Source organism: Nannizzia gypsea, genomic scaffold (assembly GCF_000150975.2).
Source record: "Nannizzia gypsea CBS 118893 supercont1.3 genomic scaffold, whole genome shotgun sequence".
NCBI lineage: Eukaryota > Fungi > Ascomycota > Eurotiomycetes > Onygenales > Arthrodermataceae > Nannizzia > Nannizzia gypsea.
In genome coordinates, this window is record NW_003345199.1 from 2,789,250 (window position 1) to 2,814,194 (window position 24,945).

The 24,945-nt window shown below is 47.4% G+C and overlaps 8 protein-coding genes across 8 annotated transcripts; 5 read left to right on the forward strand and 3 right to left on the reverse strand.

The window, feature by feature from the left end:
- Positions 1 to 276: 276 nt before the first annotated feature.
- On the reverse strand, positions 277 to 2,027 carry MGYG_04484 (hypothetical protein; the record flags this gene model as incomplete). Its single annotated transcript, XM_003174258.1, has 4 exons — positions 277 to 1,073; positions 1,134 to 1,147; positions 1,222 to 1,780; positions 1,847 to 2,027. The coding sequence occupies 4 exons, from the start codon at positions 2,025 to 2,027 to the stop codon at positions 277 to 279; spliced, it is 1,551 nt and encodes a 516-aa protein (XP_003174306.1).
- Positions 2,028 to 2,458: 431 nt separating this feature from the next.
- On the reverse strand, positions 2,459 to 5,351 carry MGYG_04485 (von Willebrand domain-containing protein; the record flags this gene model as incomplete). Its single annotated transcript, XM_003174259.1, has 2 exons — positions 2,459 to 3,678; positions 3,740 to 5,351. 2 exons carry the CDS (start codon positions 5,349 to 5,351, stop codon positions 2,459 to 2,461), a joined length of 2,832 nt encoding a protein of 943 aa, XP_003174307.1.
- A 392-nt stretch (positions 5,352 to 5,743) lies between these two features.
- On the forward strand, positions 5,744 to 8,320 carry MGYG_04486 (hypothetical protein; the record flags this gene model as incomplete). The annotated part of the gene is made up of 8 exons (XM_003174260.1): positions 5,744 to 6,252; positions 6,354 to 6,685; positions 6,933 to 7,077; positions 7,139 to 7,389; positions 7,660 to 7,759; positions 7,815 to 7,948; positions 8,015 to 8,164; positions 8,235 to 8,320. 8 exons carry the CDS (start codon positions 5,744 to 5,746, stop codon positions 8,318 to 8,320), a joined length of 1,707 nt encoding a protein of 568 aa, XP_003174308.1.
- Positions 8,321 to 9,115: 795 nt separating this feature from the next.
- MGYG_04487 (hypothetical protein) lies at positions 9,116 to 13,839 on the forward strand (the record flags this gene model as incomplete). Its single annotated transcript, XM_003174261.1, has 3 exons — positions 9,116 to 9,376; positions 9,440 to 11,842; positions 11,902 to 13,839. The coding sequence occupies 3 exons, from the start codon at positions 9,116 to 9,118 to the stop codon at positions 13,837 to 13,839; spliced, it is 4,602 nt and encodes a 1,533-aa protein (XP_003174309.1).
- Positions 13,840 to 14,611: 772 nt separating this feature from the next.
- MGYG_04488 (WW domain containing oxidoreductase) lies at positions 14,612 to 15,820 on the forward strand (the record flags this gene model as incomplete). Its single annotated transcript, XM_003174262.1, has 4 exons — positions 14,612 to 15,151; positions 15,226 to 15,412; positions 15,488 to 15,601; positions 15,678 to 15,820. The coding sequence occupies 4 exons, from the start codon at positions 14,612 to 14,614 to the stop codon at positions 15,818 to 15,820; spliced, it is 984 nt and encodes a 327-aa protein (XP_003174310.1).
- A 1,274-nt stretch (positions 15,821 to 17,094) lies between these two features.
- Positions 17,095 to 17,921, forward strand: MGYG_04489 (hypothetical protein; the record flags this gene model as incomplete). Its single annotated transcript, XM_003174263.1, has 3 exons — positions 17,095 to 17,250; positions 17,318 to 17,363; positions 17,782 to 17,921. 3 exons carry the CDS (start codon positions 17,095 to 17,097, stop codon positions 17,919 to 17,921), a joined length of 342 nt encoding a protein of 113 aa, XP_003174311.1.
- Positions 17,922 to 18,184: 263 nt separating this feature from the next.
- On the reverse strand, positions 18,185 to 22,474 carry MGYG_04490 (STE/STE11 protein kinase; the record flags this gene model as incomplete). Its single annotated transcript, XM_003174264.1, has 2 exons — positions 18,185 to 22,200; positions 22,315 to 22,474. The coding sequence occupies 2 exons, from the start codon at positions 22,472 to 22,474 to the stop codon at positions 18,185 to 18,187; spliced, it is 4,176 nt and encodes a 1,391-aa protein (XP_003174312.1).
- Positions 22,475 to 23,259: 785 nt separating this feature from the next.
- MGYG_04491 (splicing factor U2AF-associated protein 2) lies at positions 23,260 to 24,812 on the forward strand (the record flags this gene model as incomplete). Its single annotated transcript, XM_003174265.1, has 6 exons — positions 23,260 to 23,421; positions 23,523 to 23,642; positions 23,725 to 24,128; positions 24,186 to 24,288; positions 24,362 to 24,517; positions 24,591 to 24,812. 6 exons carry the CDS (start codon positions 23,260 to 23,262, stop codon positions 24,810 to 24,812), a joined length of 1,167 nt encoding a protein of 388 aa, XP_003174313.1.
- Between the last annotated feature and the right edge of the window lie 133 nt (positions 24,813 to 24,945).

A 24,945-nucleotide genomic window follows, 5' to 3' on the forward strand; every position in this document is an offset into this window, starting at 1 on the left:
GGCCATGACATAGAATTCAATTAGACCGTGAAACAATTACCCTTCCTCAACTATTAGAAGCACTCGATTGGTAAAGTACATCAAGACCCGCATCCGTTATGTTATTGTACATCATTAGACGCTAAATAGCATGGATACCCTCCAATAAAAGCATTGCCTTGATCCATACCTTTGTTCCACTAATTTTATATACGCAATGCCTCACCAAACCCCTTATTATAGCTCTTTTCCGCGCACACAGATAAAACGGCATTAACAGATTCGAACTAGACAAGATTATATATACCCCTGAACTGCAATTCCAGGAACTCCCAGCACATGGCGCAAATCTCGACAGAAAGCTCCATCAGTGTGATAAGCACCATATCCAACAGCATCGTCGACTTCCATCTTACGTAGACGAGCTACAATCACCACGCACGCCTCTGCCCAGGCAACGATCGTACCAGACAGCCCCTCGTAGAGGCTATAAGGGTGGTCCGGCATACGATATTGGATGCTCTCTTCGTATGTATGCGTGTTGAATGGCTGTGTCTTTCTAGCATGCAGAAGGAAAGCCAGTGCTCGTGAGAGATATTGGTCAGCAGAGCATTTCTGTGAAGGCGGCGGTGTTTGAGCCAGCCTTTCGTTGAATGCTATTCTATCAGCTCTCGAGCCATTGGGCCCATATTCAAATAGGTTGTGAAGCATTAAGAAGGGCCATGCGTTCCCACAAATACCGTGGCATAGGCCGCCTCCCTTGAATATGAGACCTTGTTCCCAGACCCGTTGACTAGCGAGGTATATTGCATGATCCCAACATGGCTCCCACTCCTGGCTTGCCAAACGTGCAATGCCTCGTGAGCGAGCTAAAAGGACCAGGAACCCGGGGGCACCGTGGCAAAGCTGGACAAGAGGAGAGCGTCTTGCAAGGGAATTATGTGGCAGAGACGAAGGAAGATGACCTTCGTTCGCAATGACCCGTTTGGAAAGCTGTGTGATTGTCTTTCCAATTATAGGAAGGTGGTTATTTTCGGGGTTTCCATCTCCTAATTCTTCAAGCTTGCATTCAAGGAGGATGGCAAGGATGCCGCCTATATCCATGGTAAGTAAGTTGAGAACCCTGGGCTCATAGGTTTAAGAGTGATACTTACATATTCCGTGGCAGCTAGTAATACGCAATATCAAGCGTTAGTACCATAAAAGGATTTGACTGAGCAAGTCATCGGACGGGAGACTTACCTTCCAACGTAATATTTACCCCGACATGGCCACATAAGGGGAAGCGCCTCGCTCTCTCCGTGCTCTTCCACGAATATCTCCGCTCCAAGTTTACCTGCCTCTATTATGCAATCTACTAATAGTGGCACGCTTTTGAACACTAGTTCATAAGATGTTGCAGTCTCTCTATCGAGACGAAACTGGCGAAAAGCTAGGACAGAACGGAGGAGCCCTGCCCGTCCACTCAGAGCATCGTCATATCCCAGGCCATAATCCTCATCGCACGCATGATCAAAGGCCTCGCAAACGCACTCAACGTCTCGAGAATGAATTCTACAATTACCCCCGTTTCGAGAGGTCATGTTTGCAGCCGCGGCAAAGGTACGCGCAAATGCGGCGCCGAGGTGCGCTGATCCAGTTGGCGATACCTGGCCATGCTGCGGGCGTGTCTCGACTATATGCGGGCTGAGGCGCTCTTTGGCCAGGCTGTGAGCGCTGGAAATCAATGCATCAGTTTCTGCTTTGGTGCCGCCGAGGTATTTGGCCTGAATTGCAATGCGTGTAGCCATGACGGCGATTCCTATAGTTAGGGAGCTCGTCGATCAGCCAATTGCCTATGATGCTTCTTTGATGAGTCCATACATACCATTATCGCCAGTGTATAAAGAGCCAAACGCCTTGGTATCGTTTATATCTGGAGTAGGGTTATTTGCCTTTAGCAATGCAAACCCGCGCACAATGGCCTCTCTAAGCTCAGTGAGCGTGTTCTGCAGTGATTCTTTATCGATGGGGACCAAGCATAGGTCGTTTTTGAAGTACTGGGGCATGGTAACTGTACAAGCCAAATGCACCGGAGAAGAAAAGAAACTCCCTGCACAAAGCCCCTTGCAGCCTTCACTTTAGCTGTATATAGCTCCGATCATCGTCGATTAAACCGAGCTGTTCGTCCAAAGCAATTAAATCCAAGCTGCATGAGTTCCTGTGGCAAAGGCTCCTGCTGGTGTGATGTCATCCCGCTGGAGCTATTTGACTAACTAGTTAATTCATTCCGAGGGTCTCAGCCGGAAAGCTGGACTTAGGAGCGTAATAACCTGATTACTTCAATATCAAACAGCAAGCAGTATTTTATTTCTATGATAGAAGCATCGCGTACGAACGACATTGAAAGGAAGCAATTCAAGATAGAAGGGTGCCCAAAAAGTAACAGAAGTAAGTAGATCGACTAAGAGCTCGGGATATTTGGCCACAGAAAGTGTAATCAATTAGCAATATTTCTGTGTATCCCCTCCTGAAACGCTGATTCCGCAATACTGTTAACACCACTTTTTGCGGCCAACATGCTTGGATGTTCATCAAGCTCGGGAATACCAATGTATTCCCTGGCCTTTTGAACAATCAGAAGCCACATGTCCCTAAGGTTGGGGAATCTTTCTTCTAATAATGCCACAATAACTATTGTAATGGCAATTTCCAAGCTAATGGCGTCCGAAAACAAGCCTTCAGCAATGGTCATGATTTCTGATCCCAATTTCATTTTACCAATACCTCGTCGGCGAAGCAGGAAGCAACCGTCAGCTCGTTGGTAGGATACGATATGCCACACAAACTCCTCAGGGGGTGTTGTGGAAGATAAGTGCGTGGTTAGATTTCTAGGATCGAAGGTATCAGATGTATCTCCCCCCCTGCGAACCACCGATGCATTATTGTCAAAAAGTAGATCGTCGGCAGTGAAACCCGAATCCCGTATATGCCCATCTCTAGTGAGTTCGGATGTAGAAGGTGCCGCGTAGAAATGAGATAACTCAGAGCTACTGCAGGATGAGTATGATTCAGAAGTCCTGGGCTGCGAACCATGGTAGATTGGTTCGCAGGGCCCCAGAGATCTCAAAATCGGTCCATCAGAGACAGGAACTTGGGTCGTCTTGAAATTTCTTTTACTTTCCTTTTTTATTCCTTCTACGACAGGAATGGGAGCGCGGCGAGCAACTACTGGGTGTAGGAGGCCCCAGTCATCGCCATCAACAGTCTCATAACGAGGAACGTTTATTATTTCTGGTGACGGTTTCTCTCGGTCGTAAGTCCTGATGGCCTCTACAGCCACAAAGCTCGTCCATTTGGACACCAAAGACCACTGGCAGCCCAAACGTTCACCCTCAATTTTTGTCCAAGAGGCAGTATCTGCACCCTCTCTGATGCGGTGGTCCCGTTGGATCCAGCTGCTGGCCCGTTCTAGATCACTGAGAAGAGCTCTAGCAGCAAACTTATGAAGAAGTGAGTCTTTCTCTTGGAGGGCCATAACCGGAATAGTCGTACTGGATACCTTTCCATCTTGGCTAGATTTGATTTTGATTATAGAATTTGAGTTTATTTGCCCGTTCTGGGCTAAAATAAAGATGCGATTTCTTCCAAATGGACTTAATGTGGACATGTCTCCTGGGGACATCTGGATAGTGGGCGCTGATATCGCTGCTTCGTTGTCTACCAATATTAATTAGCTCTATAATTCCAGGAATATTATACGGCAAAAAGGAATCCTTACGTTCGTTATGGATATCCAAGCCTTCAACCTCAATACTCATTGAAGTCGCATGGCCGGTTAATGAAGCTCTCAAAACGGCAACAAGACGGTCCTCCCAGCCGGTGGTTTTAGCAGGAGGGATAATTTCGGCATATCCACCACCAAACTTTGCAATGCCTTCGACAAGCTCATGGGAAACGGCATGTCCAATACCAAGCGAAAAAAATCTGACCGCTTTCTTTGACACAGTGTGCGTGAGCTTCACGAAACGAAGCGTCTCTTCCAGCCTCCAAACTTCTCCATCAGTTAGGACAATGACATCTAGGAAAGATTGTTGTTGTTGCATGACAGCACGTTCCAGGGCTGGAAGAAGATCGGTGCCTCCTAAGCTAGCTGAGAATTTGGATACGTGAGTTAAAGCTTCATCCAGCGTGGTATCAGAGTACGCCTTTGACTCTTTCCATAGAAGCTCAAAGGTAGAGCCGAAGGAGCAGATGTTGAAGGGTATTGACAAAGGAAGACTTCGTAGATAAATCTGCATAGCCGAAATAAGACCAGGTATCTTACTCGACATAGACCCAGACCGGTCGACGAGGAAAATAATTTCCTTGTTATTAACAGATGCCTGACGCTGAAGCATAAATTCTGCGGGGATCTCAATCATAGTAGCCGAGTGCCCTTCAATCAAGGGATGTATCTCCAAGCTAGCGCGAGGTTTAAATAACTTGGCCGAAGAGATGGTGGAAATCCGAAGTACAAAGTCCCACTTTAGACTAGTGTGGCCGGATGGTAGCCTGACATTTGCAACAGACGGAGATCGATGGGATGGACTATCGGCAACGAAATCAGCCCAACTTTGAAAAGCTTTCTCCTTCACCCTTCTCTTAACAATAATGTCATGGGTATAACTCTCGATCCAATCAATCTTATCTGCGTTAAGAATTTCCACGGAAATGGATAGTTTTCCTAGCGGTGGCCCATTTTGGTCGACTTTGCAATCAGGTCGGCCATATCGAGGAGCAATATATCTGGGGATTGTAAGGGTGGCTATAGACGAACGCTGCGCGAGATTGTGTTTCAAGAAGAAAATGAGCGAAAGCTCTGCATTTACGGTCGTTTTGTCGGGGATATTTCCGAGTTCGGTCGTGAATATCTCTGGAGTATCCTGCTTAACAAGACCTGCAGTCTGGCCACGATTGCGAGCATTATCAAATTCTTCTTGAGCTGTATCCCGTGGTTTAACCTGGCCCTGGATTTCTCGGTTTCCAATCTTGCATTTGAAATCGACGATATTCGACCCATAAGGAACTGGAAATTGATATTTTCCGTCTCGAATGGTGGCCTGGCTATCGTTATTGAATGCTTGAACGATAGTTGTTCTGGCAATATCCTGAACAATATGGACTACCACTGAGGTTGAAGACGCAGGTAGCAGCGCTTGCCTCTCCTGAAGTAGTCGCGGCCGAGCATACTTGGGCTTATAACCAGGGATTAGATCTCGCATGCGGTTCACAAATGCCGTAAATGAGTAGGGAACCCGTTTTGCTACGGGAGAAATAGGAATCCACGGTGTTTTCAGGTAAGGATTTGGAGGTTCTACATCCTCAAAGACGATTCCAGTAAGAGCTTCCATGATAACTTGAGTTCAGCAATACAGCAAAATGCGGACGCGGGGTGGAAGACAAGCCCCGGTAGTAGAAACGAGACGAGGCACCCAGCTTTTATAAGTAAAAAGGTTGCTTACTGTAAATGTCCCAATCGGGTACATGATAGGCATGAGGCTGAGAAAGGAGATTATTCGTCCTTGTCTTCCACGAAGTTGGTTTGTAGACGCCTTTTTGACATGGGTATTTATGCATAGGCGGCAGGCATCCATTGTTCCCTCGTATTTCATGTAGCATATGGACGCACCAAGAAAACAGGCTGTCTCATGATAGCCCTTATTTTGAGGCACAAGGGGCATTACATCGAGAAGCCATCCAGGTATTCAATGACTAAAATGAAAACACATCTAGAGTCGTTGCCATGGCTTCTCCGATCAGCGTTGGCGATGCATATCTCATGGGCAAAGTGGCCTTCCAACTTGGAAGAGCATTCACCAAGGGGCGCAAGTCAGCGCCAGCAGAGTTTCGCGAAGTTGAGAATCAGCTTTACTCCCTCAGCGCTGCCTTGCAATCCTTCAAGACGGCAAGTCGAGACGAATCAGTAGATCTACGGTTCGATGCGTCCTTGTTGCCGACAAGACCTCAGGCCGGCGACGAAGCTGGTGGCGATGATGATGTCCTGAACCAAGTGCTTCGAAGCTGCGAGCAGACTCTGTCACACTTAGAGTCCATCGTCCAGAAATACGGAAGCATTGGCAAGCCGAGAGTGCACGACACTGAGCAGCCCAGGTTCAAGAGATGGAACGACGGGCTTAAGCATGTCTGGAAGACGATATCGTGGACGACTGAAGGAGGAGACCTGGCCTCCCTGCGCAGCAACCTGACGGTCCATACAAACTGCCTGAACCTCCTGTTGGGAGCTATTGTCAAGTATGCTGGCTTTATGTCTTGCTTTTGATAAACTTGAAGAGAAGACGTGGACGTTTGTCGTTAAGCTGTTAACTAAATAACTGACTGAAACTTCGGAAAAGCTCCCAGACCGGAAGAATCGAGGCCCGAGTCAACGACATCGACTCGATGCTCTATGAGATCCACGCCTGGTTCAAGGAAAACTCGAAGAATTCTCGCCTGAACGCTGATAATGCCTCGCAGAGAAAGGCCGGAGTGCCTTCGAGGGAGGATTTTGAACTCCACGAAAGCAGCAATGGGACACAGAGTCGGCTCGTCTGCCCACACGCCATCATAAATCCAAACCTCTCACTCCATGAAGAGCTGGCCTCGCGCCACGAGTTGTTTGCGTGTCAATGTTCCCTAGAATCTGGGGCCCAGTCTTCCCATCAAACAGAAGTTGCTGCTTTTTCTGGTAAGCCCGCTTCCCTTATAGAGCATAATATGGTAGTCGGCAACTGACTATAGCCTAATGCAGCCTCCCGTTATACCATTTGCACTCGCCTGACTGGCAATGAGAGGGTATTGATGCTGTATAAAGTGATCCATCGTATAACAAACAGCCTCAGGTCACTATATATAAAAAGTATTCCGCGGTCAGGTCTGTGCAGTCCTTCTGCTGAATGATGGCAATTCTTAGCTTACTCAAGCATCTTTATCAGATATGGCATGTATTGAAGAATCAATGGAAAGACTTACACTTGGTCAGGCTAAACAAATGCTTCTCCAAGGGCTCCAGACGCCTCTCTGCTGTTCTTCTTCTGGCTTGATTGGGTCTCAACAAGCCTTAATCCTAAACACAATAGGGTACGCTTCCTTGAAGTTGACCCTCCAGCCATGGCTTGAGACTATACTTACACAGTTCTAGGGACATTCGGGAATGCAAGGGTTTAGTAGAATCAGTGAAATTTTTTTCTAAATCATCCGGACAACGGACTTATGAAAGACGCTCTGTCGACAGCATTCAAATACTCCATTACAAGAGCACGGATTTGAAAAACTTTCTTGGCAGTGAAGATACCTTCCTAACTATTTTATCTTCTAACGACTACGCTGAGATAGTGATACGCTACTCTACAAGCCAGGGAGATGCCGATATAGTGGAAACCAGAGTACGATGTATGTTACTTCTATCCACTACTATGATAATGGTAACTCTAACTAATGCGATGCGAGAAGTAACACTAAAGACGAAGTGGTATTCTGACTCTGACCAGCAGAGTATATCCTTCGACCGAGTCAATTGCACAAGCTATACCGGAGGGCAAGAGGCTACCCCTGGAATCAATTTGGGGCTAACTATCTCCTTTAAGAACAATACAGGTACGGTTACGTTTGTTCCGCCATATCAACCTTTTCTATGCTGAAGAATTTGGTGATAAACTACAGCCCTTTCCATCTTCCGAGTACGAGTAGATGAAATGCAGACAGAACTATTCGTCTTAACCCTTAGGTACCCACGAACTACGGAAAAAAAGCTTTTAGCAATGTCTGATCCGCCCATCCAAGGAACGTTATGCACACCTTTCTAACGAATATAATAGCCAAGCATACGACGTCCACACGGAAACAGTTCATATATCAGATGCCGAAATCTCGATCCTCCAGGACACCGAATCCAGCGGGTTTCGCCTAACTATCATTAGCAGAGACGGCCACACGATCGTTAGCCAAGAGCGTATGCAACCCATTTATCCTACGTACCGGCCTTATCAACAGCTAACAGTTCACGGACCGTGGTTAGTTGCGGAGGACTTCTTTGACTCTTCTCTTCCTCATAAATGCTTTAGATTCAACTCCCCAACGTACATTGCTCAAATTGATTCTTATGGTCTGCGCACGATATCCAAAATCAATACGGGATTCTCAATGTTGGGCTTTTCGGATGCCGCAGGTAAGTTCTATATTCCCAGCTACATTTATATTGTTCTTAGATTTTGATTTTACAACAACGTTGTAATTAGTTGAACGACTTTTCTCTCTTAGTCTTACTGGAGTGACTAAAACGACCCAACCTCGAATTGATTTGGGAGTTGTAGGAAGTGGCTGAAATGAACACTATTAAATGCACTGCACTCTGGAACAGATATATATATATATATATATTACCCTTTGTTAATGATCAGTGTAGTGAAGGTAGTAGATATACGTCTCCGAGAGAGAAGAACTAAGCTTCACAAGCCTCTAGATTTCGCCTGGCATCTATCCATTGCCCTACAACATGTGGTTGACACCAATAAGAACGAGCTTCGTATTTGATTTCAAGTAAAAGTTGTAACTCTAGGTCCTGATTGGATGGAAAGTAATAAGACGTTAACTATGTAATACCGGGCCGGCCACGCGGTACCAGTAATTTTGTCCCGCTTGGTTATTTTCGTATTTTGGCAGCACAAAAGCTCACGGCAAATGATCGCGATATCTACTCCCGTGCTCCGTATATGACATTCTTCACAAGCTTGCAAGGCACAGCTCCTCTCGGCCAGGCACATCCTCTCGCTGGCTGATTCCATTTGGCAGCCTTGTCTTTTATCGGGCTATCTGCGAGTGTATCGCTAGCATGACAGGGTTCGGACTTCTCCTTCGAGCCCCACAGCGAGGCTGAACTCCAACAGGCCAGAACGAACCCTATTCATCCTTCAGAAAAAATAACATACAAGCTGAGTTGTGGTGTTGATGGCTTTAAAAGGGGACGGCTGTCTCCAAGAGGCGCTGGCATGGAATCCACCGCGTCTTTTTCTGTTCCCTTGATATATCAGCATCGTACTCCATGCGGAGTTCATGTTTATAGGTCTCCTTCCTCTATTACGTGTTTCCATTTCCTCGTAGTAACGAGGGCTTCTTCAATATGCCTGAGTCTGAGAATGTCGACGATGTCGACATTGATCAGATGTGGAAGGAGACTGAGATTGAATTCCAGAATTTGAGCGGGAACAGCACAAAGGGCCTGAAGCAACTAACTGTTGAAGATGTCCTCGCAAATCTTAAACAGAAGAAAGAATCAGACGCAAAGACCATGGCAAGATATGCAAGGGTGCAGAATGCCGTGGATAAAACACTTGTCTGCATTCAGACGCTGGGGTCCTTCGCTGCCTTGGTTGCCTCGAATGTAAGTCATTGCTTATAACTAAAAATATTCCGGTATATGTCTCAAATTAAGATGTGGCTATAGTTTTTCGGACCTGCAAACCTTTGCTTCAGCGCTGTTTCCATGTTGATAACTGCCTCTCAAAAGTACTCCAAAATTTTTGACGGACTCTCAGAGCTGTTTGAGCGCATTTCAACGTTTTTAGATAGATTCCAAATCTATGCAAGAGCCAAGGTGGTCGGGGTTAAGCTTGATCCTCATCTTAGAAGGATTATTCACGACCTGCTTCGCAGCTTCGTACGCATCTGTGCCCTGTCTATCAAAATATCAAAACATTCCAAGGTCCTCTTGGCCCTCGAGGTGTTCAGCTTTGGAAGCGATAAGGGTGTTTCTGCAGAACTTAGCAAACTGGAAACCTTGGTGCAGAATGAAACCAAAATGAGCATTGCTCTGATCCTGGAATCCGCCAAAATCAGCGAAGGAAAGATTGCAGCTGGGTTTTCTAATGTCAAGTCGTCTCTTGAAACGGTTGACACAAAGCTGGACACTCTTGATGGACATATGGATAATGTTTCCACCCTCTTAGAAAAACACGATCTTGCTGAAAGACGCAGGGATCAAGAAGGGCTATCTAAACAGCGACGAGACAAGATCAAAGCTGCTTTGAAAATTGATAAAGAAGTGTGGAGAACCTACCAGGAAGACTATGTGGGCAACATTGTTCCCGGAACCGGCCAATGGCTTCTCAACGATCCTCAGTTTTCCGCCTGGGCAGACCCGAACACCAAGTCACCCCCCATTTTTGGTCTCAAGGCTAAGGAAGGATATGGAAAAAGTTATTTATCGTCTGCAGCAATCAGGCATCTGTACCGGTTATACCCGCCAGGGAATCAGGACGCAAGGATGTCTGTCGCGTATTACTTCTTTGGGGGAACCACCTTTAACTCTACGGAAAAATCTGTGAATATCGCCCTCCGATCCATCATCTGGCAGCTCACTCAAAATGATGCAGTGTATCAGAAGAACGTCGCATCTGCCTGCGACAAACCAGAAGAATTTGGAGATTCATTGGAACTTTGGAAACAACTTGTGGTCAATTTCTCGCCTAAGACTAATGCTGTTTTCTACATTGTCCTTGATGGTATCGAGGAGCTTGACAGCGAGATTGGGAAACCCCTGGTTGAAGTCTTCCGTGACATATCTGCCATGGCAAATGAAAAGAGTATGATGACAGTGAGGTTATTCATTACCGGTAGACCAACCATTTTCTCTGAAGCCGAGACAGCTTCTGGGGTTTCTCTATCCACTATCGAGCTAGGTATTCGCAACAAAGAGGACATTGAAAAGTTCATTGAAATGCGAATGGACAATATGGAAATTCTCAAAAATAAGGAGAAGCCAGAGATCATGGAGCTTAGGGACCTGGTCAAAACTGGTCTTGGCAAAGGTACCCAAGGTGACTACTTCCAGTTGAACTATCTCTTAGCTGAAATAAGTAAGAAGAGGAGGAAAAAGGAAATTCAGGAGGTACTGGAACATGCTGGTGAGGATCGAGAGGCTACAATAGCTCGTGAGATCGACCGCCTCAACCATACTCTCGGATATGAAGACATCCAGGATCTTGTGGCCATACTTAGCTGGACAATGGGCGCAAAACGTGCTCCTTTCCTGAAAACCCTTGAAGGAGTTCTTTTGATCAAGAATGGCGAGGCCTCACTTATGCCACTGGAGGAACAAGTCCGGACTAAATATTCTGCATTGCTTGAGATAGCAGAGTATAACTCCGTCATACTCCGATCCAAGGCTATCCGCGAATTTTTCAACAAACAGACAAAACAAGAAACTAAAGATGCCATTGCGAATACCGAGCTACACCCAGCTGAAGTTGCCATTGTGAGGAGATTCCTTAACAGCGTTTGTGACAAGGAGTTGTTTGACAAATTTGGATTTGAAGAATTTTTTAAGTCCAAGTTGGGGTCCAAATCTGCTTCAATCCGTGTGAATATGGAGACTCTTAAAGTTCACGTCATACTTGTGGGTATGAAGTCCGTAGCGAATGAGAGAGACGAGGAGATGCAAGCCCTAAGGAATGCACACTTCTACTCCTTTCAGGAGTGTTTGGAAGAAGTTGACCTGGCGCTTACGCAACCTGAGCCGAAAACCGAGATCGGTTCATATCTTATCAAGCACTTTACTGACGAGACATACATGAGAAAATGGTGGATTGCAGATCGTATGTTCCAACGAAGCTGGTGGTCGTACGAGGACAAGCATGTTAATACGATGCTCAAATGGTTTAAGGATTCAGCAGTTACTAGGAATTTATCAGCTGAAATGAAGGAATGGGTGAACGGACTAATCTCGAATATTAACCCAAATGATGACCTTCTCTCCCATACCGCAAAGTACCTTGCAAAACAATGGCTGCAAACTGTGAACTGGGAGTCTCGATATCTTTTTTGGTGGTTACTGGGATATGTAACTAAGGTTCGCATTCCATCCCACAGTGAACTCTTGACCTTATGCTAATGCTTGGATGTCTATAGATCAAAGCGCGTAAAGGGGAAGGTAAGCGGGTTACATCAGATGTTTCCCCTACATTGGAGCAGATTTACGATGTAGAAAATTGGGCAAAATCTGAACTCAACATTGACACTGCCGATACACTCTGGGAAGTGCAGATGGGGATCACCCTCCATAACTTTGGATTTTACAAAGAATCTATCGAAAGATGCATTAAATCTCGTGGCCTAGACGCCTCAAACTGGCGTGCCTCTTACATCCAAGCTGAATCATGTTGGGAAATGGATGATACAAACACTTCGCTGGAACTGATAATGCCCGTGATGGAACGATTCAGAAATGAGGAAGCATTAAGGGTCGAATATGAAGAAAAGTTCTATCTTGGAGTCCTTGCATCATACGGAGTATGGAATACCGAGATCAAGGAGTACGACAAAGCCACTACTGCTTTCCAGGAAATTCACGAGCATGACATGGACCAATATGCACCCATATATTGGACTTTGGAACTGCTCGAACAGCAGGAGAAATACACAGCTATCATTGAAACTCTTCAAGATTTGAAGGGTAAGCAAAACAAAGAGGGGAGAAACCGGCTCACAGCAATGCATCACCAATATGCAAACAAGGACGAGTACTTCACAAGATTGAACACGGCTGGATTCCACTCCTCCAGCATAGATGTTGTCCGCGACTCTATGTACGAAGCACTTGCGCCAGAAAACGTAGTGGGAGTAATCCCATATGTCACCTCATGGTTGAACTACTTCCTCGCCAAGTTATTATACCATTATCCGAGGACTGATGCAGATAAGGCAGAAGCCATCAAAATATGGGCACATATTGTGAACAAATCGGCCCGCAAGATTTACCTTGTAAGCGAAGCTGATGTCCTGGAGGCGACTACTGAAAAGTTAGGAGAGGTATACCTGCATCAAGCGATCGATGCTGGGGTCGACACACCAGCTGCCGAGGAGTATTTGAAGAAATTAATTGACTTGCGCCCCGGTGCGAAGGATGAAACTTCTTTCTTCACTTGCCAAAACCTACAGTTCGCGATCGCTCGACTACAGTATCTGATGGGTCAAAAAGCAAAAGCAATGGATACTCTTAGGGGTCATGTCAAGGTGGCACTGGACTTGCTTTGTGATGATGATGACAGTAACGACTCGGATGCATTCTTGAGACTGACATCTATGACATATGTTGGTGATGATGTCAATGCTCTCGCTGCTTGGACCGCGCTCAGGCCATCTGTCCATACAGAGACGGCGGAGGAAAACGAAGCAGATAAAAAGGAGGAATCTTCGGCCGAGGAGAATACCGTGAACGATGATTGCAAAGAGAAAACAGACACGGACGTAAAGGAAGAAACTACAACGCCAGCCAATGAAGATGCAGAAGATGTCAAATCCGCAGAAGTCACCGAGGTTGAAATCGAAAAAATCAATGTGACAGTGGTAGCAGAGATAGCAGAGATAAAGGTGACTGAAGTCGAAGTTGAAAACGATGCCAGTGAAGAGGGCAAGGAGCCAACGGATGGAGATGAAGCGCAGGAGCAGGAGAACCAAGGGGAAGCTGAGAACGACGACGACGATGATGACGACGAAACCTTACCTGGGCCTCTCGAGTTGTTTTGCGATGGTGGCTGCGGGCGTCAATGGACCTACGCGAGCGAATTCTACGCCTGCAGCGACTGCTTGGACGTGCAGTTCTGCGCCGACTGTCATTCTCAGCTGAAAAACGACGGGAAAGACTTGAAAGTGTGTGGAAGGAATCATGCTTTTGTATTTGTTCCTCCTTATGACCCAGAAACTGCAAAACAAGTGCCAAACGGGTCCGTTCGCGTTGGAGACGAAATCATCCCTGTCTCTGAATGGGTGAAGCGGCTGAGAGTACAATGGGGAATTGTAGAGGAAGAGGCGGAACAGGAGAAGCCGGAAGAGGAGGCATCTACATGATCTATTCCATATGGTCATTTTCTGTAGTAGACACTTGGTTGTTATTGCTGAATGATAATGCTTAATGACATGTATAAGGGGGCCGTACTTCTACCTTTCTTTGGACAGCTTGCTTTGTCTTTCAGCATGTTTTCACTATTTACGACTTCTAATCAACGATAATAACTTATTGCTATTCCCGTTGAGCTGTCATTCCACTTGAACTGGGAGTCACCCGCGAAAAATGAGTGGGTGACTCAACCAGGGTGTGTAAGCCTTGGTGTGATCACAGGTAACTAGTTAGTTACCCACAGGCCCCTCATCCATGTTCCCCGTCAGTTCAAACGGACCAGGGCTGAGTCGACCAATCTGCCCTGCTCCACGAGCAAGTCCAAGCTACTGATGCTAGGTTTCCCCTGTTGTTAACTCCGGCCTGATATTGTTTTGTATGTGCAGGCATAATATTTTACGTGATTCATCCCATCTATCCCGGATTATGGAGATACAATACAATCTCCGGAAGACTCCTAAGTGGACGGGCCTGAAGCTGGAGATACCGTTGGCTACGCCGGGTAGATGCACGCATCGGACACCCTCGGGCGCTGGAAGGCCAGGCAGCAAGACGGGGCAAGCACACTGGTATAAGAATCACACCATGGACCTCCATCTTCGCCTGTCTTTGCTCTCTACTTACTTAGACACCGATAAAACTACTTTCTCTCCTCGCTATTACAAATAAATATCCAATAGAAAACCACTGCCTATTTCAGATAACCAGCGGTCAATACCTAAGATGCCTGCTCCTTACAACACCAACACCACAGTTAATGAGCTCGCCTCTGATTACGCCAGCCTGATCAAAGGCAAGGTCATATTAACGACCGGTGTCTCCCCAAACTCCCTCGGAGCGGTCTTCGTCCGGTCTATCGCAGCATCTGAGCCAGCATGCTTAGTACTTGCAGGTCGTAACGTTGAGAAACTGGCCCTGACAGCTGCAGATATCGCTACTTCTCATCCTATAGTCAAAGTGCGCACTCTGCAGGTCGATCTAGGCTCCCTAGAGAGCGTTCGTGCTGCTGCTGCTGAAGTAAATGGCTGGGACGACCTCCCTGTTATTGACGTACTGGTCAACAACGCCGGGATCATGGCCGTGGACTACAAGCTCTCGCCAGATGGATACGAATCCCAGTTTGCAACCAATCATCTAGGACCATTTCTGTTCACGAATCTTGTTATGAAGAAGATCATGATGGCCAAGGAACCCAGAGTCGTGGTTGTTAGCAGCAGCGGCCATAGATTACATGCGGTTCGCTTCCATGACTACAACTTCGATGTAAGCTCTAGGGAGTATTGTATAGTGATGAGATCGAGAATATATACTCCGTACTAACCAGGAGAAACGAATAGGATGGGAAAACATACGACCGCTGGCGTGCCTATGGGCAGAGTAAATCCTGCAATACTCTCTTTGCTCTCTCCCTAGCTCAAAAGTTGGGCGTTAAGTCCGGTTTACAAGCGTTCAGTCTTCATCCAGGTGCCATCTTCACCAACTTGGGTGCCCACCTAGACTTGGAGACGGCACCGCAGGAGCTTGGTACCGCCTCCTTTCTAATCTGAAATAGAAAAAATTGCCTATATGCGTAACTTGCAGCTAATATTACGTTAACAGCAAACGCGGATAAGGAGCTGGGTAACCCAGAAGGTTGGGAAGAGATGAAATTTAAGTCGCAGGAGGTGGGTGCTGCCACCCATGCCTATGCAGCCTTCGACCCCAACCTTAAAGGTATAGTATTTCTTCAGTCCCCTTCGCATTTCTCGGGAATGTTAAATTCTTGATCTGACATTCGAATACTCCGTAGCTAATAATGGGGCATATCTGCTTGACTGCCATGTCGCGGATCCCATGGTTGATACCGTCAAATCGTGGGCAACAAGCGCCTTTGAAGCAGAACGGTTGTGGCGGCTGAGCGAGAAACTGGTGGGGCAGGAGTTCCCATACTGATTACCGGAATCCGATAATCTCACTGCCGTGACAAAGATGGAAAAGATGCCAGCGGCCGCCAATTGATAAATATATATATGAACGGGAGAAGTATGGTTCGAGCGCTTTGCACGGAGAAAAAGGGGAAGAAACTTGTGATCCACTTAGCAAACTCAGTTAGTTTGATCAAAGCAAAATTAAGTTTTATGGTGATATCATTAACCATAAAATATTAAACATTAATTTATCTTGGATGCAGCTAAATTTATCCATTGGTGGAATAAATATAATCAGGACCAATAACTCGCGATTTCTGGTACCCCTTTTAACTACTCACTTTACACTGCTCAACCGCTTCCCGGTGTGGCCTTGTCTGTGTAATATACCGGAGGCCAAAGGCTGCAAAGGAGCCATTGTACTCCCATACTCAGATTATAAACTCTAATCGCAGAGATAGTTAGCGAGCTACCTCCTATTTATGTATCTGTATAAGTTGTTTTGTGTTCCAGCTGGCTACAATGGCAATATTCAGAAGTAGCTAGCTGAATATACCTTGGATATCAACTCCAACTAGCCCGTTCAGAAACCATCGGGCTAAGCGCTGGGGCTTGTTATGCGGTGATCCTTCTCGCTAGATCGATGCTTGAACTCCATTTACCGTCTCCGTTGGACGGGATGGGCTGATGCCATGCAGGAAACCCGTGCATACTGGGTAGCCTGGATATATAACTGGTCGGTCCTGCAGCAAACCTGCCTGGTTGTATATCAACAAACTAGCCATGCTCTGTGCTACGGATAACGTCCACTCCCCAATCTGCTTGTTCCCCAGCTGTTCCGGCAAGTGATATTGCGCCAGTGGCTCGGAAGCAAAAGGCACAGGTCATTATTGTTTGCCACCTCAGATCATACACATCTAGATGATACCAATCAGCTAGCTATAGGCATAGCATCACACCTTGCAATCCGGAACTTGCTGCACTCTATCGCAGTGCTGCCGAAAAAGTTGGAAAATCATTCAACTCTAAAAGAGATAGTCTTCTTACTGTTTCTTGTCTTCCATGGGCCAGAATATGCTTGTCATACAGTTAATCCCTTAACCTTTTTTTTTTCTCCTTTCGATCCTCGCCTACAACACTCAGGCTCAAGAGTGTATATGATGTGTATTTTCAGCAGTAAGTCTTCGGTTATTTAAGAACTTGTTGTCTCCCAGGCATATATATCCTCGTCGCTGCGCGTGTCTTTCAGCTTCATAAAAACAAGTACTTTCACGGTACGATATCGTCTCCACACTCACAATGATGAAACCAATTTTCCACATACTTGCGATTTTGTCGCTACTTTTCACCCTTGTGCTGGCTGGTAGACAGCGGCCTTTTACTCCCAGCCTCGGTCCTGGTCGTAAAATTGACCCAGCAATGCTCGTGGGCTGCTGCCAGCCGGGATACAACAAGGTATGCTCATTTGACCAAACACTGGCTTCAAGTTCTGTGGATATAGATATGCTTATACATGTTTTAGATATGTCGAGACGGCAGTGAGCCGAATCCGTATTGCGGAGTGGGAGGTAAGAATGGCCTCATCTTCACTATGGCCGCTTATTCAAGAGTCCAATGGCTAAGCAAAGGAAATTATAGCATGCAATCCATTTGGTTGTCAGTGCCGCGGGGGATGTCGCTACTAAGATGATGATAATAATAACTGGGGTAGGCAGTTTCTGATCAAATCACTAGGGCGCTTGCTATTTCGATGACTGGGTATTTACTAACCGGTGCTTTTTCCTAGTAGAGATCCTTACATCCGTTTCGTCTCTGGCTTATGGCGCTGGAGTTATTCATGTTTTAATTTATAATTGTTTAATGAGATACCTGTCCCTTTGCGCGCCATATACCAGCTACATTTCATATTTTTCAATGCAAAAGATTTCATAAACACGAGTACAATTGTTATGGTATCTAATGAACTGGGCACTACATTCTTTCCAGCAGTCGTGTCCAAGTATTCGTCGGCATTGAACATACATGAGGCCGTGAGACAGGTCGAAAGAGCAGGTGGTGGTAACGTTAGGGGGAATCACAAAGGCAGTGGTCGATTAGGGTTAGTTGTCATCATAGGTATCCATTGAAGAAATAAAGTATCTCACTTAAACGCCGGGAATAAAATGGGGGAGAAGGAAACTGGGGGATGAGAAGCAGGCCAGTGCCTATGAATCGGAGAGTATATAGAATGTTAAGCATATATAAAGGAGAAGAAATGTGGGGAAGGCCAGGGGGAAAGCAGTTCCAACGTTAAATGCCAGGAGAAACAGAGATAAAGCCGTGCAATTCTCCGCATGATAAAATGGAGCCATTCAAATGTTTTTTAAGGTATTCGACAAGTTATATAAATTCAAAACTGGCTTGAGTTTTGCCGCGTGTTGCCTAGATTAGGTGTAAAGCCGCTTCCGTCACTACTAGGCGTTTGCGGCTCTGCGACGACCTGTCTCCTAATGCAGACGATCCATTCATGCTGCAAAAGCTCCGCAGCACTGGGCCGTTTGGCTGGGTCAGGCTCGAAGCATTGTTTGATGAAATCAATGCCTAGTTCAGACAATTCACTCTTACTTGGGAGATGAGGCTGGTTTCCCTGTGCGATCTTGTACATGATCGCCCATTCGTTGTCAATGCCAGCCCATGGGCGCATGCCAGTGGCCATCTCGAGAATGACACAGCCGAGGGACCAGATATCCATTGAGCCATGACGGGAGGAGCGGTGGCTTGTTTCTCCTCGTACAAGCTCGGGTGACATGTACATGGGTGTACCTATGACAGACTTCTGATTCTTGCGCTGGTCCTTGTTAACAGCTGTGGAATCCTTGTAGTGGTCCATTGCTGCGAGAGTTTTGCCTTGTCTAGCGATGACCATTGCTGCGCCAAAGTCGACATATTTGATGACTCCGTTGTGGTCAAGTAGGATATTAGCGGGTTTGATGTCACGATGGACGATGCCGGCTTGATGAAGGTACGCTAGACCCTCCAGCATTTGAAGTGCGTAAACCATGATGACCATCTCATCCTCGATGCGACCGTGTTCAAGTAATGTAGCAAGAGATCCGCCAGAGCAGTATTCCATGAAAATATACACTTTGTCACGGTGGACTTCAATGCCGTGATAAGAGACAATGTTGGGATGATCCAAGACTTCAAGGACACCCATCTCATCTCTAATCTGCTGAGCGGCACCAGGAATGACGGATGGTTCTTGGAGGCGGATCTCCTTGACGGCCATCAAGTAACTGGTATCCAGGTCAATGGCAGCATAGACAGACCCCGAAGTTCCGCCACCAATGAATTGACCCTGCTGCCAGCGTAAGTTGATATTTGTAGCCGATGAAGAAAGTACCCTCAGCGAACGATCGGCCTCGTTGACCCCTTCCAATACTTTCCCAAGCGGCTGTCGTTTGGCATCCTCCTCCGCCCGGAAGGCCTCGATGTCTGATAGGTGCAGTAACCTTTGGGCTTGTACCTGTGCCAACGCCACCTCGTCACTAGTAATATCACTACAATCCAGATTCCGGTAGTTCCCAGCGGCGTCCGAGTGTTGCTTTTCCGCCTTGGCAGCCAATGTTGATCTAGCTCCCATAATATCGAAATGGGAAATTAATAACGCCATGCAGCCAGCAACTTTGACACGGAGTAGATCATACTCTTGATCGTTCAAAGAGATGATAGCATGCCCATGGGTAATTATCATAGCAAACTCAAGGGCGGATACGGCCCATTTGAATGTCTTGCGATCTGCGGCATCACAGTCATCGCAGATGAAAGAAATCCAATCCAGGCCTAGCTTGATAAGTTTCCCCTGGTTCATGGACCGGCGATTGGGATCCATGTACATCAACGATCTCTTGCCAAATTCGGTAGCAAAAGCAAAACATGACTGGATAAGTTCAAGATTTTGTCTGTCCGTACTCTGGCTTCTGATAATCTCCACGCTATCAATGATAGTATTGGACAGTTTAAACGCTGTCTTCTTGATCTTGTTCAGCTCTACGTTAACACGGCCTAGGTTCGCACGTTGTTCGATAGTGACGTCGAATTCGAAGCCTGTTAACCTGGAAAGTGCCAGTCGAGCGTTTTGAAGTCGTTCCTGAGATCCATCGGCGACTAGGCGAAGTTTCCCCATGCGGACATCTGTAGGATGCTCAATGATGTCAACCTCGAACCGTTTCCCGGACCATTGGAAGGGTTTGTCTGGTCTTATGACGAGGATATAAGGGTATGAGAGGTTATCGGTGACATCATCGCCGCGGAATGAAGTGCCCAGGATGGCTTGGATGTCCTTTTTACGGTCATATAGGGACGGCGAAGCAATCAGGCATACGCCTTTCTGGCCAACCGAGCTGGTAGAGACGAGAAAATGGCCAGACGCTAGGAGTGCCTCGGTAAAAGCCTCGACGTGTTCGTTACGAAGGTTGAACTCGGTAGCGTTCTCGAAGCGTTGCCGAAGGAAACGTGAGAATCGGAAGAGTTTTCGTTGTCGAACTCGAACGGAGTCAAGAATAGTCTTGTATCGTTTCTCATTGTCAGAAGCATCGTCTTGTGGTTTTGATAGGAGTTCGCGCTCGAAGTGTAACATCAGTCGCTGCAAGGCTTTGGCGGTTAAAGTGCTAAACTGTTCGGCAACCTCAATATCACCACCGTCAAGCTGTCGTCCAATCTGGTTTGAGAAATCCCACTCCTGCTCCAAAATTTCTGCTTCCTTGAAGGTGTTCTTGTTTGCACTCAGTTTCCAATTAAGCAGTTTAAAGTAGTACTTCAGCGCGTCCAGAACAACCATATCGAAATTTTCGTCCACACAAGGAGGAAGGTCCCATCCAGGTTCTGGGCGGGAGATGAGTATGTATCGATATTTGATTTCAGTAGCTACTTTCATCAGTATCTGGAATTGCACAATCATCTGATCGAGGAGAATGGGGGACTGTTGGCCTGGGTCTTTCATCTTTTTGGCATATGAGAGGCGGACACGGGTGACTTCTTGGATGAGGCGTGAAGGGAAGTTGATCAAGGTGAGCAATTCTTCGATATAAGGCGGTAAGTGACGTTGTAAGAAGGCATCGGAGTTTTCAATCATTGTGTTTTTGGCCTTTTTTATGACCTTTCCGACACCGTCAAGCATCTGATCACCACCCTGTAGAGTCTTGAGGCCGTCTTCTTTCATGACTCTATCGAGGAACGACCCCTCATCCGATAGTTCCGATGCATAGGAAGTCTTGACTAAGGGTTTTGTAAAGTCAAGTTCATCATTGCCTACCCATTTCTGTAGGATGGAAAGCTGTGTATTGATGAGTTTAGTGGTATTGTGCCATGAGAGGATGGCATTGCAGGAGTCGTAGTATTCCTCGGACGCAGCACGAGGGCATGCAAGTTGGAGCTGTCTGCGAGAGGCGAACAGGCTCTCCACTCTTTCGATTTTCTCGACAATATCTTCAACCTGTTGCTGCGGGGGTTTCCCAATCTCAGCTTGGCCCTTGATCTTGAAGTTGATAATCTCTTCTAGCATTGGACCGATATTCTTCCTTTCCTCCTCGATGATTCTAGCCTGTGTTGCGATGGGTCGCGCAAGTGTGCGAGCTTTGACGCCCAACCATATCTCGTCGCCTAGCACCTCCTTGCTTTTCTGCTCCATGGTACCAATGAGACGCTGTTTCTCTTGCCTTACAACGTCTCCTTTGAGTACAGAAGCTAGCATAGAATGCCATTCTAGTCTCTCGCGGGCTCTGGGATCCCGTAATTCCTCGAGCGTGGGCTGTAGGTCATCCTCTTCTAGGCCCAGGCGCAGATCTGGATCAAAGGTATCAGGATCAAACTGAGCCTCAGAGGAAGGTGACTCCTCGCCAACGTCAGACTCGAGATCTAGAGCCGCCGAGGAAACCGAAGACGACATTTGGCTATTGTTGCTGAACCACTCGCTGGGTGGTCCTTGCCGTACTCTCTGTACATAAGCTTTCTCCTGTGCTTGGTACTGCGCGTTGGGGTCGCGGTCACGTTCCCTGCGGGGTGTTCTCTTTGAAGAAAGCGGCAGCTGGCTGGTTGAGTGCGCGGTAATGAACTGGTTGGGCCGCCGTGGAGGAGCGTAGGTATTTGACGGTGTTCTCGCTGGGCCCAGGGGCCGCTGTGGGCGTGTGAGGTTGTTATTATTTTCTCTCTCGCTCATTGTGCTTGTACTTCCTGTGATTGATGCTGTGGCTGCTTCCGTACCACCACTACCGCTGCTGCCGCTACCTCCGATAGAATTGCTGGCAGCGGCACTGCCGGGCCATGAGGGATACGCAGATGGGGAGGCAGCCGGCGTAAGAGACAGATGCTGTGACGGCGATGCTCTGGCGAGATTGAGATTGGATCCGACGCTGGGTGTACCGGGACCTAGTTGGGAAGACGTTGAAATTGAGTTCGCGTTTTTTTTTCTCTTTTACTCTTTACAACGGGGGAAAGAAACGAAAGAACAGGGAGGAGCTAGATGCTGGACTGCAATCTTACCTTTCTGGCCTAGGCCGGGGATGGCCTCCTCGTGCTCGTCGTCGCCGGTGAGAGGATCCGTAGCGAGCACGTATCCAACAGGATGATGGCGCGAGTAAAAATAATCGCCGTTCGTGTGATCACGATCTCGATCACGGGCAGCAGGGCTCTCCCTTTCCATTATTATGAGAGAAGAACGGTCCTATCCCTTCGGGCGTCGCTGTCCGGCGAGCGGGTTGGGCAGCCTGAGGCTTGAGGTTTGGGGCTTGAGCTGTGCTCCTTTGGTATAATTAACACTAGCGGTTCCCCTGGTCCCTTTATCGTTACTAGACCTTGCTCGTTGGTACTAGTGACCCTTTTGCAAATGCCTAGTGACCCTATGGTCCCTGCTAGTCGCTCCAGGTGGCGGTGCTGGTTGTTGTTTTACGCGAATAAGCTTGCAGCCTGCTTACTGGGGTCAGAGAAGGGATATTGAAGCTGCAGACGGGTTAGCGAGTAGCAGACAGGCGGGTGGAGGAACCGTTTGGCCACATCGAGCTTAGCTGGCACAGGTGAACTGACAGGTCAAAATGCAATCTGACATGCCACAGGTCAAATTTCAGCAACGCCGATACCCGATGTCGATGCTCGATGCCAAATTCTCACGCCCGCATCGAAAGGAGCCGAGCAGCGCAAACGGATGAGATGAAGTCGAGAATATCCAAATTGGGATTAAAGGGCAGAAATGCTCGAAGGCGAGTGCGTAATGTAATTACAAGCGTACCAGAGTTGCTCCCGCTAGTGTTCGTTTTTAGTACGGTATTACGCTTACCACATGACCTTAAGGTGTGGCTCGTGCTTCGCAAAGCCAACTTCGGGGCTTTTTTTGCCTGCGTTGAACGTTTGACGACGGATAAACACAAAACAAACAAGCAGAGACTGATGGGATATTTTTGATATTTTGCTGGAGTTATATGAGCCGTCGCAATGTCGGACAGCGAGAAGCCGCTGTCTACGTTCCCTCTGCCCGAAGAGTTCGATACGGACCCGCGAGTCTCCTTCTCGAAGCTCGACAACAAGTACATACTGGAAACAGACCATGGCGAGGAATACACATATGATGACGCTCTGAAGAGATGGATACCCTCGGTAGGCATGCTCATGGCTTAGTGAGATTGAAACAAAAAGAGGCCACAGTGGTGACTCTGTCCGTGGGGCATCCTAACTCATTGTCTTGACCGGAGATACAGCTGGACGAGGCCTTGCTGGAACAGCAGAGGCAGGCGTACAAGATACAGGGAGTCGACGAGGAGGAGCCTGCGAATCTCAAGGCCCTGCAGGACAAAAAGAAGAAGCGGAAACATAATGATGTCTGTATTCCCTTGGTCCTTTCTGTTTTATCTGTATTTTTATTTTTTCGCCTTGGTGGCTCGAGATCTAACAGGGTCCTAGGAATCAAACCCGCCCCAGAAACCGAAGAAACCCCGTGTCAATACCGCCGTGTACGTAACTGCCATTCCCCTCGATGCTACCGTATCCGAGATCAGCGCTCTCTTCAGCAAATGCGGCGTCATTGCGGAGGAAATCGACAGTGGGAAGCCGCGCATAAAGATGTATACGGATGACCAGGGCGCGTTCAAAGGCGATGCACTCGTTGTATATTTCCGCCCCGAATCAGTCAACCTCGCCATTCAGATGCTGGACGATACCGATTTCCGGTTTGGCGAAAAGGGCGCGCAGGGTAATATGAGAGTGCAGCCGGCAGATTTCTCCTTCAAGGCTGTGCAGGAAGCCCCGGCAAAGGTGAATATGAGGGATAAGATGAAGATTATACGCAAGACCCAAAAACTAAACAAGTATGCGACCGTCCAGCCTGTGAGGTTGATAGTAGTGTGGCTAACTTGGGCCTGTAGTAAACTCACCGACTGGGATGATGATGATGCTGGACCTAGACAGTCAACAAAGGCAGGGAAGGTCGTTGTGCTGAAACATATGTTTACGCTGCAAGAGCTCGAGGTAAACTCCCCATGCCATTCGATTGAGTGCATTAGCATGGGGTTTCTTTTCTAACCTTGGCATTGTCTCGTAGGAGGATCCAGCCGCCATTCTTGACATCAAAGAAGACATCCGCGAGGAGTGCTCCAAGCTAGGCGAGGTAACCAACGTGGTGCTCTACGACAAAGAAGAATCAGGAATTGCCACAGTCCGCTTCGCCGACCCCGAGTGTGCCCAGGCTTGTGTGCAGGTATGGTCCTTAAGTGCCAAAATAATAGTAACAATAATTACGGCCATAGACAGCCAGGCTAACAAATGACTAGATGATGAACGGCCGCTTCTTCGGCGGCACCCAGGTCGAAGCATATGTAGTTGAGGGGAAAGTCCGGTTTAAGAAGTCGGGCGCCAGTGCAGCTGCTGCCCTACAGGATGACGGGGCCGGCTGGGAGGCGGAGACCGGCAAAGACGAGGAAGCCCAGCGCCTGGATAAGTTTGGAGCCTGGCTCGAGCAGGAGAAGGCCACCGGGGCGGCAGCCGACAGCTAGACCGTGTCTCACTACTCTTCTTTTTTCCCTTTCCCTTTCGTTTCGGTTACTATTGGACTCGTATGCACACCTAGGATAGCTGCTTAGCTAGTTTGCTGATTCTGTACTTTTATCCTTTCTGTTTGGCATCTTG